Source organism: Astatotilapia calliptera, chromosome 15, assembly GCF_900246225.1.
Source record: "Astatotilapia calliptera chromosome 15, fAstCal1.2, whole genome shotgun sequence".
Taxonomy (NCBI): domain Eukaryota; kingdom Metazoa; phylum Chordata; class Actinopteri; order Cichliformes; family Cichlidae; genus Astatotilapia; species Astatotilapia calliptera.
This window is the reverse complement of record NC_039316.1, coordinates 6,108,413-6,123,135: the sequence shown is the minus strand read 5'-3', so window position 1 is coordinate 6,123,135 and position 14,723 is coordinate 6,108,413. Positions and strand designations below refer to the sequence as shown.

Below are 14,723 nucleotides of genomic sequence, written 5' to 3'. Positions count from 1 at the left end.
GCACCTAGGAGCACGTGAATGCATGCAGTCTTATATGACCAAGGGACAGAGAAACAGTGAAAGCGTGTGTGCATGTGTGTCGGTGAGGGATTAGCATGGCACCACCAGCCTCAACAGGGTCGTGCTGCTACAGATGTTCACTCTCTGCTGCAACTCATTACCATAGTAAACAGGTGCCTCTGTGTGTGTGTGTGTGTGTGTGTGTGTAGCTATATGTGTGAGTGTAAGACATACAACAAACCCTGATATTTACAACTGTGTTTGTGTGTGCATGTTTGCTCAAGTGTGAAGTGTCCATGTGTGTGTGTGTGTGTGTGTGTGTGTGTGTGTGTCGGAGGAGGGGGGGTCTGCATGTTCCTATGCACATATTAATGCACCAGCAAGTGGCAGCAGCTGAAAACGGCTTTCATTCTGGAGGCGCTCGGTAAGAAGACACTTTGCATTTACTGCCTGATTCATCTGGATACGAGCGTGTGAGTCACTGCGCTTCAACACAAACGTACACGAACACACTACCCCCACCTCCCACCCCGGCGTGTGTTTGTGCATAGCTGCCTATGTCTGTGTGCAAATATGTGAGTAAACTTGTATGTGAAAGGACACACTAAGCCTTAACGCTGCTTCCTGTTGCTGCTTCCTCCTCCTCCTCCTCTTCATCATCATCCACATTCCCATTTCCTTCAGGCTCCTGCCCTCCTTCCCTCCCCCAATCCCCACCTTCATCCTTCCTCCTCATCAGTGCTTTGTGTTTGCAAGTTCACCCTGAGGAGCAGGGTGGATGAGAAAGAGAGACAGAGGCACATGGCCGATTTAAACCTGTAACAGAGAAATTGCCTGAGCTTGTGCCATGGGACACACACCGGACTCTTGATACTGAGCATGTGCATAAGTTGTATGTGTACCCACCCACCACCCCCATCCAATCAGGCACATATAAAGGGAGGGAAGCAATAAGCATTTCTACACATTGAACGTTTCCAAAGCATTGCAGCAATAATCACAAAAACTAAAGGGCTGTTCCTCCCAACAATTTATGTGCCCTGCCAATAAATACAGACAAGAAACATTGGAGTGTGAATACTTAAGTTTTTTGTTTTTTTTTAAAGTAAGATCAAAACACACAATGTTAAATCGAGTCTATTACAGGAAAAGAAAAAGCAGCAAATCCTCATACCTCAAAGTCTGGAACCAGCTCTGATTTGTAAATCCAACTGTTTGTGCTGACAGAAGACAACAAGAGAGAGGAGGAAGTGAAAGCTGACAGACTGTATTACTTTACCTCAGGTGCTTCTCAAGTTTGTCCACCTGATCATGGAGTGATGGAGTGATGTCTGTCTGTGGCCTGTAGAACAATAAAACACACAAAAAGAGTTGTTACTTCTCTGTAAGTCTGTGTTACTAAAATTAAATTGGAATAAATAAAGTAGAACGCAAAGTAGGAAAAAGATTTGCATCATAAAGTGTACGCCTAATCCCCAAGCGCATGCCTGTGTGCGTATTTATGGCAGTACAGTTTCTACACTGTACCGTAAATGTGTGCGTATGTGGTCAACCAGTGAGGCTGTACTGATTTTCCACTAAAAATAAAACCCCATGATGCTTTGCCTTGAGGCAAAGGATTTTGGGTCAGGCTGGCCTGCGCCCCACTAGAGTACTGACCCTGATGAAACAACCTTCTGTTTATGAGCATCAGTGACTGTGAATGTGTGTCAGTGAGCGAGTGAGGGTTTTTTTTTTTTTTTTAAATGTATCTATTTATTTATTTGTTCATTTAAAAATAAAAAAATCTGACCTTTCCATTTCTCTGCTTTTTCACCCCCATCTCTGACTGTCTGTGCATCTCCACCTCCAGCTCTTCCTCTTTTTAATACCCATTTCTCCCTCATTCTATTTTTTCCCTCTCCTCAATCACTGTCTAATCCCTTGTCCATTTTTGGATTTCCCACTCTCTAAGGGTGAACGCACGTTACATTCTTCTGAGCAGATTTAGACCTAATTAAGCTGTCTCACAAGAAATATCAGAAAATTGGGTTGAAACTACTAAGTCATGGTTTCTCTCCTAGCTTGCAGAAATCTGTAATATTCTTGGCCGGGGTAGCAATTTTCAGCTTAGTAAGTCAGACACATCACTCCTGAGAGAAATGCTAAATTGAAGGCATTGCATATACAGTATAGCACCTTGCAGCACTCCTAAACCAAACACTGCAGAAAGCTGGCCTGTCTAGCAGAAAGGAAATGTTTAGTCTGAAATGCATATATGGGTATTATGCTCACCGAAAGCAAAAGTGTAACCATAAAGCGATTTTTTTTAATGGAGTGTTCATTAAAACTTGCAATTTATTATATATTATAAAGCAATTAAATATTAAATGAGAGACATAAAGAGGGTAACTTGTACAATATACAGTAAAATATACTGGGGGTGATCTATAAAAGTTGTGGTTGTTTCTAGAAACAGCTGTAGTCAGTTCCTTCATTTTAATATCAAGCGGCATTAAAAATCAATGCAACTAGCAGTAAACCACGTGTCGCAAACATAAGGAAATCAGTTTTCTGCATCCTATTTAAATATTCTCCTCTTTTTACTTTGCGCCATGAGAAAAAAAAAAGTTTGTCATTGTGCTCTTTTTGTAAAGATCAACTACTTGGTACTTTCTTGGTACTTTTAAAAAGAAATAAAGGAAATAAACTCTTTGGGGGAATTAACTAAATAAAACAATTTTGCAAACTTGGAAAACTCTATTCAATTAAATTAAAATATGCCTGATGAGGCATGGATGGGCATGTTTATTGAGACTGGATGTTTACAAGACTGTGAGTCAACAGCATTCAAACGGTTCTGTGTTTTTATTGTAATAACTGCACTGATTTCTATAAGTGTTGCCTCTTTCATATCCCTACATATAATAACAATAAGAAGAAGAATTAAAAAGGCTAAAATTAACACTGAATCTAATAAAAACTAAACTAAAAACAAAACAAAGAAAATAAATAAATAAAATGTCATTAGATGATACAAAACTATAATAAGTCTGCTAACAATTTGTCAACGAGAAGCTTTTTCACATTTAAATGGATCATGGGTATATCTTTGAAAACAAATAGCTAGCTAAATACAGTGTAAAGTAATAGCAGTGCTCATATTTGGATAATCAATAAAATAGCTACATTTATCGATGTAAACTTCACTGATAGTAAAAGAAGTAATATTAATACGGGTGCTAGCAATGTATACATTATTGAGTAGCTTTTCAGGATTAGCTAGTGTGCCATTAAGGTAAAAACAGATCCAACAATTTGTTTGTTGCTGATTGCTTAGAAATGCTAATAAGATCATAAAAAAGGTTTATGTTCATGTTTTTTTAAGGAGGGAAAATACATTTTTGTGATTTAAATAAAGTAACCCAGCAAATAGCTTAGATTAGTCTACATTAATAATATTATGGAATATTATGATAAGGAAAAGTGGAAACCAGAACATCAATGATGTAGTAGCTCATCAGTGACAATTCTTGTGAATTGTAAATGGACAGATTGATGATGGATAACTCACCATGACATGTGCTAAAAAAATGTATCTTTAATTCACAACTTTAAAATGTAAAACCGACACGCTTATCTGTCTGCGTTACACTTGCTCAGTTTAGTGGAAGGCTGCACTGCGGCTGAAATCATGTCCCCAACCAAACATTGCTTGTTGCCCATAACAGTGACTTGTTTCAGTACAGTTATCCCCACTGTGGCATTATTTAGGGGAAATAAATACATGCCACTCACAGCAATGCATATCAAACTGGAGCTACGTGAGCCAGTTGCTAAAGGAAAAAGATCTAATTGCTGAAAATCATGGCTGTCATACTGTAGCAAGTGAACAATAAACAACAAAGCTCGCCAAAAGTGGTCATTTAATTTCTCAAATAATGTGCACACTGGATGGATAATTCTTCCAAGAATAAGTCATTAGGATTAATTTCAGCTACTCTTGACACTCTAATGACCCCCCCCCCCCCCCCCCTCCCATCCTCAGCCCTTCACTATCCACTCAGTCTCCTTCAAATGCACTACATACCCACACAGCCTCATGGGGAACCTAAAGGACAGCCTCTCTTGCTATATGAAATAAAATGTGCTGCAGAAGAGGTGGGGGAGAGAAAGGCAGAGACAGCAATACCATCAGGTAGGAAATACTGTGTAGACTGTAGCTACGCTAACTGATGGCTCCTTGGAGTCAGAGCTAAGCGTAAAAGAGAGAAGAGGAGGAGGGAAAGAAAGTTACAAGGGGAGAGGAGCACTACCTAAGGCAGTAGTTAGGTTTATTGATAGGTCCTAAGAGAGATGGAAAGGTGAAAGGAAAGGAAAAAGGTGGGTTGCTTGGAAGCAATGTATTCTTGTGGGCGAGGCAGCGCCGGACTGCTTTAATATCCTTATATCATGGCTTATCTAATGTATAAAGCTTACTTCTGTCATTACCAGAATATGCCCAATTGACTTATTGACTTGTGCGTTATCGTGCACGGCATCGTGTGTGTGCAATTTGTGTGCGATTTGTGTGCGTGGATGCGTGCGTCTGACCCGTAGCCCCTCTGTGGCAGACACTCCAAGATTTCATAACACAGGCTGAGCTGGTCGTCTCTCTCACAGCTGTAGATGCACTCCAAAGCGACCTCCATCAGCTGGTCTGGGTCCCCAATAATCTTCTGCTGGCACTGGAGGAGAGAAGAATAAGAGTCAGTATGTGCATATCAATGTGTGATTGACCCCGTAATTTATTTGTACCTACACACTGAAGCATTGCATCAATTTAAGCATTTTCTTCCTCTGGAGTGTTTGTGTGTGTGTGTGTGGTTCATGGCTTCTAATGGCCCAGAGACCTGTCCTTGGCTGCGTCCTTATGGGGTCATAAATACAGCATTTACAGCGCAGGGGCAACAACATCGGCCTTGACATCACACAAACAGCCAGAGCTGCAATGTCTGCGTGGATGTGCTTTCATTTTCCTGTCTCTCCATTTATGGTTACCCAAGTGTGACGCCGACTACACTTGTGCATTGTGTGTGTGTATGTATACGGATACTTGCATCAGGTTTGGAGTGCTTGAAAATGATGAGGGGCAGGGTGAGGTCTTCCTGGGCCAGGCTGACCAGGTATTCTCTGAGCAGAGATTTAGCAGAACCCTCTTTCTGTCCCTCACAGCGATGTAGGAATGGCACCATCCACTGGAAGGAGTCTTTCACGTAGTGCTCGGTGCTGGACTGATAACAGAAAGAAATTAAAGATACTTAAAGATGCAATTCAGGCAGGATACTAAAAATAATGTGACCTAGTGTGTTGAATAGATAATTCACTTAAAGTGAGTAGTATTCTACTGGTAGGAATTTTAGCCTAAGAAACTCTAGTCACTGATTTTATCCTCTTCATTTGTTGCGCTTTACATTTACATGTTTATGTAAATAAAATGAACTTAGCTCTTCCAATAAAGGAGAACCTCTGGGTGGAATGGTTGTTAAATTCATTTGTTTTCTTTTATATAAAAGACTATTAATGAGTTATATACCTTTCTGTTTGCAGTCATATAGCATATACTCCTATGGGCTAAATTTAGAAAGCCAATCTGTCAGTTGCACAAAAATTATTGTGAACTACATGGAAATAATGGAAATACTGCACTGATCACAAATAACAAGGGGTCTGAGCTTTCTCTAAATCACACACTGATTAAACTACCAACACAGAGACACACATATTTCACTGAGCTAAGCCTTTCTGGCTTTTGAGAGCCTGCTGACATGTCACCAGGTTTCTGATCCAAACACCAAGCAGTTACATAGCACAAGCTGAGCTAATTTCCACAGTGAAAAAGACAGATTTTGCACCAATCACCTATAAATTTCCTACAGCATCCTCTCCAATAGCCAACTTTGGGAGCAGCAATTTTGTGATGCTGTACCAGTGAAGGCTTTTTGGCATTTGGCATTAGGGCACTAAAAGTAATGACGCTATAAAAATGCTTTATAAAAAGCCATTATCAGTTTTTATTGATCAATTAACTTTATATGGATTTCAGTAAAAAGAAAAAAAAATCAAATAAGCATTTGATGCAGCCACCCTTTGCCTTTAAGTGGTACTCATACTCATTTTATTTATTTATTTTTTGAAGGGATTTGGCAGGTAAACTGTTCTAATCACCTTGAAGAACTTGCCACAGTTCTTCAGTGGATTTATGCCATCTCGAATGCCTCCGTCTCTTTATGGCATCCAGACTGAATCCAAGATGTTGAGATCAAGGCTCTGTGGGGGTCATACCATCTGCTGCAGTGCTCCTTGTTACAAGCCGCAACAGCATGGTTGGTATTGTTCTCAGCTTGTGACTATGAGTGTGTGTGTGTGTGTGTGTGTGTGTGTGTGTGTGTGTGTGTGTGTGTGTGTGTGTGTGTATAAGTTTGAGTATCATCATTACGTAAAGCGGTCCAGGAGACACAACTACTACTAAAGGTGGTTTTACTTTGTCTTAATGTGTCTTTCTGGGTAGTAATCGATATCAAAATGTGTACATTGTAAAATCTTGACACGGCTGATTTTTTTCCTGTCCATGTTCAGACAGCATTATCTTGTGAATGCTTTCTGCAACCACGATTCACCTCATATCCCCAGAAAGCTAGTCTTTGCTTCTTCTGGCAAATTAAGGGTTAAAAGTGAATGTAGTCCAAAAGTTTAAACTTTTAACCAAGACAATAATACTGACACTGCTGTGTGTTTATCAAGCTGCAGAATGAATTTGGGAATGATGGGATGTCTGCACGATGGTGCTGTGTTACAGATAAGAACGCAAGACATGAGTGTGTGCGTGTGTGTGGAACATCAAGGAAAGTTAGTCGAATTTTTTTTTTTCTCTGTTTTTGAATGTTTGTTAGAAAATTGCAAAGTACTTCAAACCGCATTTACATGAAATTGTGCCATGCAATTAAGCCTGAACTTGAACCATAATAGCTGCAGTATGTGGGCTGCGATGTGATTTGAGCAGATGCATGTCAAGTTCGTGCAAGGCCTTGCACCCACCTTGCGACAGCTCTGACTCAGGATATACAGATAAGAGAGCATCAGCAGGAAAAATGAGATTGAAAAAAAATAAATAAATAAATACTTGAATGCTAAATGCAAACTTGCACACCCACGCGCAACATTTTTGCTTTGCTGTACTGTCTCTCTGATAAAGAAAGACATCAGACGCAGGCAAAGAGGGAGATTTAATCTAGGCGAGTTTGGTAAACACTCAAACACACACAACCACACACACAGACACAGACACATGTACATACACACACAGAGCGTCCAGAGGGAGTACCAGTCAAACAGCATGTGTTAGTGCAGTCAACAACATTTGCTGGCTGCCTGCCTGTGTGGCAGATACTACTGGCAATGGGCCTCATAGGCTAAAGCTGGCAGTTATTAGCTACAATTTAGAGGACAGCTCATATTATGTACTCCAAGGGGACTTGTAACTGTAGTACCTGCTATATAGAATAGCTTTCATAGCTCTCATGTTGCTGTTGGAAAGGAAGCTCGTATCATCAAATATGAGTGATTTCAGGAATGAAAAGGAACTAATTTACTTGGAGGCTGCCGTTCAATTAGACTTTTAAATTTTTCTGTTTGTTGCCTATTCCAGTTGCAATTAGCATAAATTATGTTTCTTTAAGCAACAATCAAGGACAATAAAGTAACTATAAAGTGGAACTGTATGAAGAAATGTAATGGCAGAGAAATGGGAGGCAAGCTTTCTATTTGTTCAGACAATGAACACCCAGACAGGCTGTGAAACAAAGCAAGCGGGCTGGGAAACGCAATTTAACAGCGTCGCGTGAGGAAAACAACGTTTTTCAACTGAGAAAAAAAAAAGAAAGAAATTATTTGCATTTGAAAAGGATAAAAGAAAGAAATTATGAAATGAATGACATTCATTATAATGAAGATAAAAACAAAGACAATTAGAAACAGTAAAAAGTTTGGACACACGTACCGAATGTGTCCAAACTTTTTATTGGTATTTTATCTTCCAGCTTTTGTACAGAGCTTTTCAGTTACCAGACCTGCTGTGCATACATGATTTTGTGCAGCTAAAAGTATAACCGTTTCTGTGGTGGGGGTCAACCTTTCCCAGTGTGCAGTTAAGCAGGTGGAAAATTAAGTCACGTACGTTTTTCATGAGCAGGCAGAGTTTGTCAATGTCGCTGAGCTGCTGAAAATCTTTAAGAGTCAGACCCAGTTCACATGATGTCTCATACACAAGTGTTTCCATGGTGACCAAGTCATCGCATAATCGCTCCAGCCCGGGGATTTCCCGCTCCTTCCCAAGACGCACCAGCGACAGGGCGCAGTCCACCTGAGACAAGAAAGAAAGAAAACCAAATGAAAAACACGCTAGAGGAGGCTGACTACATGAATTCTACTTAAAAGTACATTGAAAAAGAAAAAAAAAAAAGACAAGATCAGTGGTCAACATCACACTTTCACTAACTTCTTAACGTCTCCTATACTTGGACGTTTTAAGGAACGAGCACTGTCAGTGAGATATTAAACACACTGTTACTGTGCCTCAGATTGGGTACTTTCATACTTCCATAATATCTTCAGTGCATGCATTCGTTCACACTGTGTATCACAAGTACACAGATGGTGCTGTGATAAAAGACCTGATAAAGGTCAAACGGTCGAGTGTGAAACAATGCACTGTACACTCAGTGGCTGCCGTTTTGGCAACGTGGGAGAAAGAACGAACGAATTTCCAGCCAGCTGTACCAAGATCTGTTGTCTCTGTTAGCTTACATGATAAAGAGCATATCAGCACTTCCATTGTTTAACAAAAGAAACGCGTTCATAAACCACCAACAGCATAATTGTCAACAGTGATGAAAAATTTGCCATGCATACTTTGGGGCAACACCACCCTCTCACAGGAACAGATTGAATAGGTTAGTTATAGGGGTCGCTACTCTGGAGCCAGTGGAGGTGGTTCAGGCATCTGACTTGGAGTAGTTATGTCCTACTGGGAGGAGATCCCAATACACGCTATTGAGATTACATCTCTCACCTGGCTGGAGAGCACATTGGTACCCCGTGTCTGCTTAGACTGCTGACTCCGCAACTTGAATGGCAATAAAATGTGTCAACAGAGAGCATGTTGTGTAATTTATGGAGCACTTTAATAGTTTCATGTTGTGAGTTAGATGAGAAGACTCTAGGGGCATCTATAGAAATGAAATCAAGCTAATCTTGGTTTCACACTCCCAAAGAATGTGTTCCAGGACTGTGCAGGCTCTTTGAGATGTTCTGTCCCGAATTTCCTCTTCTTCTGTGCAACCAGTGGTTTTCGCCTTGTTTTAAAGCCTCCGTGCTTCTATTGATGAAGGTGTGTTAAACTCCTTGAATTAAAGCTAAAAATCTTCAATCACTTATGGATTTGCTCAATTAACATCCATAGTGTTGGTGTACAGAAACAAAACTAGAAAAGTCATTATTGTTTGAATACTTATGGGCCAAACTGTGTATACACACACACACACACACACACACACACACACACACACACACACACACACACACACACACACACACACACACACACACACACACACACACACACACACACACACACACTAACCCAACCTCTTAACCATGACACTTGGGCAGAAGGCAAATAAAAAGCCTGTTTGCAGCAATGTTCGTTCAATAAAAATTGTTGCCGAGATAACTGGATTGGGACGTGGAAAAAACAATATCCCGTCCAATCCAAAAGCAAATAATAGCTGTCAGTCATTACTAATATCCAATCATTAGACCTTCAGCAATAAAACATTGAGGTTTTGGGCTTCCTGCTGCTCCTAATCGATACAATTCCATCCAGAAAATCAACCAATCAATATGCAACCAGCTATATGCCGGCAATACGCCCAGCCAATTGATGCTTGGCCACCTGTGGATGTTAGCCAATCAATAGCAGATGCTGCTGGGTCCTGCGGTGATGATTGCCTTTTCTACACCTTTTAGAGACAGCGCACACATCCTTGCTGCATCTTTCCTACACAAAGGCACAAGTGCCCACAGGCACACAGAAACACAGATACACAATCAATGCAATCTTGTTGTCTTCAGCTTATCTCAACACACATTACTTATTGTTGAATAAATAACTGCATGTCTTCATTTGCAAAAAGTATCCCCACAAACACACATTCAACCCAAAACCCAAATCACCTTGACTCAGAGTCTGAGCAATTAGATACAATGAGAGGGGGAAGTCTATTGATCTAACTGTGAGTGTAGATCCTCCTCGTTCTTTCCGCTCCTCCCTGCTCTCCAGAGATAGATTCCCCAGCTAACCACAGACAATTCAGATGTTGAAATCTCACACTTTTTAATTACGACCTCATCTCCATCCCCTCCCCTCGTCTTTCTGTAACACGACCCTCTCTCTTTGTGCTCTCCCCCCCCTCGCCACAACGGCAGATTTCACTCTTCACTGTAATATTCCAACTCAATTTGATGCTTCTTTGTCTCTCACCCTCGTCCTATCACACTCCTTTCTTTCAAACGGAATTTTTACATTTTCTCATCAGCTCTGCTCAATTTTAATCCTGTTCCCTTCCCTCCCACCTCTTCGAAGTAACAGTCACCACACTAGCCTCCATTTGAACTCCCAGCCTGCCCCTTTGCCTTTTCTGTATGCCAGCCTCCCCACGCTCTGTCTTGTTTTCAAAGCCACCCTCTCATTTTGTGCCATTTCGTTGCCAGCACAACAACCACTTGGTTTTAATATCCTTTATTCCTACCCTTTTACCCCCTTATAACTGGTGATTTTCTTCCCCACAGACAGCTCTTTCCATGAGATTGCTTTCCCTTTTTATCTCCACACCTATCTGTGCTGCCCTCTCCTCTTTCTGTGTTTGTAATACACTAACCTAACAAGGGCTGTTGCATCGGCCCAGCATTTATCTCCTCTTTCGGCTGCACTTCCATTCTCTGCTTGCCCTAGCTCGTGTCTCTCTCTGAGTCATCTTGTCAATCTTCCCATCAGTGTCTCGCCTCCTGCCACATTGTGACTGGTTTAGAACACTCCAGCTTCCTCTGATGTGGCTCCTTTTAATCAAGCCCCATTTTACTCCATTAAAACGCTCTCCCAAGCATAAACAGGGCCAGATGACGAATGAGAGGAGGGTGCCAATAAGAGAGAACAAACGAGACGAAACGTAAAAAAGGGCAGGGAGAAGGGGTGGCTGTGGGGGGGGGGGCTCAGCAAATGGCAGCAGAGATTTTCTGATGTATTTCTGTGTCACTGCTGCTCGTGTGAAGAAAAAACTAAATGTGTGAAATAACCAGAGACGTGAGAGTTCGGGACAGTCCAAAGAGACTCCTGGAGTAAGATGTGATAGAGCAAATGAAGATGAGGTCTAATTAAAAATGAACAAGGGAGAGAATGAAAGAGGGAATTGGTGTGATTCCTTGAGACTAACAAAGGCCTCCTTTTACACATGCACTCGAATCTCTCCCTTTCCTTCTCTCTTGAGTGGATGATGAAAGGCACGATTCCCCAGTTGTCTTCAAAAATGAGCAATGGACCCCAAAATCTCTATTTCGCCAGCCTCTTTACAGCAAGTGGAAGGGATAAAACGGAGAAATGAAGGGGAAAGATATGACTGCACCCTAGTTAGTCCTTTCACAAAGACAAAGAGAGTGCTGTGACAACCTTGATCCATCACTCTGATGGAGGTAAAGAGGGGACGGAGCTGCAGCGTGGATAGTGTGGGTGGAGAGATCGGGCTGCTCTAGCGTTTACGTCCCATTACTCCACTAAACAAGTCCTATCAAGTCTTATTTTTCACTTGCAGCATCAGAACGCGGATGACATAAGCCTCGGGTTCTCTTCATTAGAAGTCCATATGGCAAATATGATAATAACTGTCACAGATCAGATCAAAGTGACCTTGACTGATGGAGACAGGCAACATACCCTCTGCAGTCTGCAGTCGTCATATTTTTCTGCCCTCATCATCTAAAAGAAGTGTGCGAAACCAATTGTCTTTTCAATAGCCAGATGTCTATTAATTCCTTTCTGCCGCTGCCCAGCTGTAAGATCCAATCGAGCAGAAGGAACGTTAACAGTCTACGTAAAAGGTTTCCCCTAACAGAAGAACTATGACCAGTTGGAAATGATTTGCATTGGTAATAAGGGATGAACAAACTAATTGAAAAGTTGCGAGGTCACCTGATCATTTTAGTCTCTAAAACAGCTTGAATGCTTGAGCGTTGAGGTTGAAATTACAAATAAAGGCTTTGTAAGGCCATGAGAGGTCAGCGGGAAAACATTTATTGCTATTACAGTCTGCAAGGTCAGGTAAAAGTTCTGCTGTCACAGGAAGGGTAAGATGCAATCTTTCATTAAATTTTGCTTCCAGGTCAAAGTAAGAAATTCTTGTAATGTTTTAAAGTGCTCTGGAGCAACAGTTCTTGGCATTTTTTTTTTTTTTTACTGATTTTCAATCCAGTCCTTGTACTCGACTATTTTCAGAAGAATGTTTTTGTCTGTTAAGCCACTGAACACTGACCTTTGAATCGTTCAACCATAAAAAAGACACCTAGATCAAGCAATGAATGTTGTGTCTACACATAACAGACAACTTTGTATATATACAAAAATTGTATTATTAGGCATATTTTGACTAGTGGAAAGAAAGAATTGTATGACAGCAAGAGGTCTAATGGAGTGTTAAATACAAATTTTAAATTTTTGGTTCAAATCATTAACACTATGTACAGAGGAGGTCAGGAGTGAGGTACAGTCAGTGTCTAAGACCATCTCTAAAACACGATGGAGGCTCTATCAATGTTTGGCGCTGCATTTCAACCAGTGGTGTTGGAGATCTTGTCAAATGATGTAGTTAACTACCATCAGATTTTCCTTTTGTTCCACCATACAATACCATCTAGAAAGCATTAACAATGGATTCATTTTTCAGCATGACAATGAACACAAATACACTCCCAATCCAGTAAAGCATATGTGGATAGAAAAACATAAAAAGGAACGTTAACAGTCACGGATTGGCCTCCTCAGAGCTCGGACCTCAACATCATTTCGACAGAGAACAAAAGGCAGCCAACATCCAAAGAAGATTTTTGAATGTTCAAGAAGCCTGGCGAATTATTCCTGAAGACTACTTAGTAAAAGAAATTAAAAGAAAGCTTGCTGAAGGCAGTGCAGGCTATGCTGAAGAAAAATTGGTAAGAATACCAAATATTGACTTTCAGGCTCATTAGAATTGTTGAAACTCTGGTTTTGCCAAATTTCCTAGAAAAATGTGAAAGAAACGAGGGGTGGCTCAACACTTTTGCATAGTAAAATAAACATATAGTGACTGACTGTAAGCTACAAGCGGATACACAGAATGTTTGTACCTGTCTGGAGCAAGAGTCGATATCCTGGGCTCTGCTAATGTACCAATCAGTAAGCAGCTCTTTGGAGGGCGTGGCTGTGCGGAATCTCAGCAGGTCTGAGGCTTCGTCATACAGGAAACTGTCATCGTCAAACAAATTCTGCTCCAGCACCGCTCTTAAAAAGAAAAAGAAATGGATGAAGAGTTGCGCTCCCTTGCATTTTCACTTTATTCCTTTAATGATTTTTAGCTAATCAGCTAGAGCGGGAACAGTTAATGAGAGAAAAATGACTTTTATTTTGGCGATAATTCAGAATTATGTGTTTATCAAAAGAAAAAGAAAAAAATCTTACAAACAGATTAAAACAATGCACTGATACAATTATTTTTTATGGAGCCAAAAGTCAAAGCCTTACTCCTGTGCCATAAACCTATTTTGTTACCCAAAAACATAGCACAGAGAGGATCGTGCTGCTCTGAATAATCACAAAAGCAACTGATCCTCTGCTGAAAATGTTCCCCTAAAAATGAACAATTTATCTACTACCTACAGTGCCCTGCTGCTTTAGGAAATTACTTGTTTGTTTGCTTCTTTTTTCTTCCTTTTTTAAATGAAAGTAACACATTTATGAACCAGATGCACAGGGAGGGATGCCCAAATATTAGTATTTAAAAGACAGTCTTAACATTGTAGGATTTTTGATAAGAAAAACACAGAATATCACCTGACTCAATGGTAAAGGAGTTGAGCAAAGAGAGGGGAGAGAGATAAGGAGGGAAACAGAGCTGGAAGAGCAGAGATATAACATAGCCACCAAAAAAAACACTGCCTTAAACCTAGTTGCCAGGAATGTTGCTCCAATCACATTATCAAACATTCATCCTGTAATTTCTGGCCAAATATACCACAGTGTGCGACTGCTGTTATGACTCCCAACAGACGAGCAACAAAAAAAATAAAAAATAAAATTGTAAATGAAGCCCGGCCTCCCTACAGAAGCAGGCAAATGGCATAAATTGGCAGTGCAACAAGATTTGGTATTAGTTGGTTATGGCTGTGTTTAACATTTGGATAATAGGATGTCATGTGTTGTTTCACAAAATGATGCCAGCACAAGCATCTGGCCTGTTTGGAGCATGAATTTTAACAGTTCTACACTGCGAGGGGCTTTGTTATCCCGGACACGGGCTGAGTTAATTATGACGCGTTACGTCACATTTGTTTAACTGTTGGCTTTAATAATACTTTATGCACAGAGCTAGAAATCAGTACATTCGCCTCAGGGGTGATGTAAC

At 40.7% G+C, this 14,723-nt stretch overlaps 1 protein-coding gene across 2 annotated transcripts in view; it reads right to left on the bottom strand.

Moving 5' to 3' along the window:
- Window positions 1-14,723, bottom strand: part of nbas (NBAS subunit of NRZ tethering complex) — a 178,036-nt gene that overhangs the window by 123,086 nt on the left and 40,227 nt on the right. For both annotated transcript variants that reach the window (XM_026142563.1, XM_026142564.1), the window contains exons 23-27: window positions 13,450-13,603; window positions 8,195-8,380; window positions 5,079-5,252; window positions 4,573-4,706; window positions 1,280-1,342 (exon numbers count right to left, since the gene is read on the bottom strand). In XM_026142563.1, coding sequence (XP_025998348.1) covers window positions 1,280-1,342; window positions 4,573-4,706; window positions 5,079-5,252; window positions 8,195-8,380; window positions 13,450-13,603 — 711 coding nt within the window. The remainder of the gene's footprint in view (window positions 1-1,279; window positions 1,343-4,572; window positions 4,707-5,078; window positions 5,253-8,194; window positions 8,381-13,449; window positions 13,604-14,723) is intronic.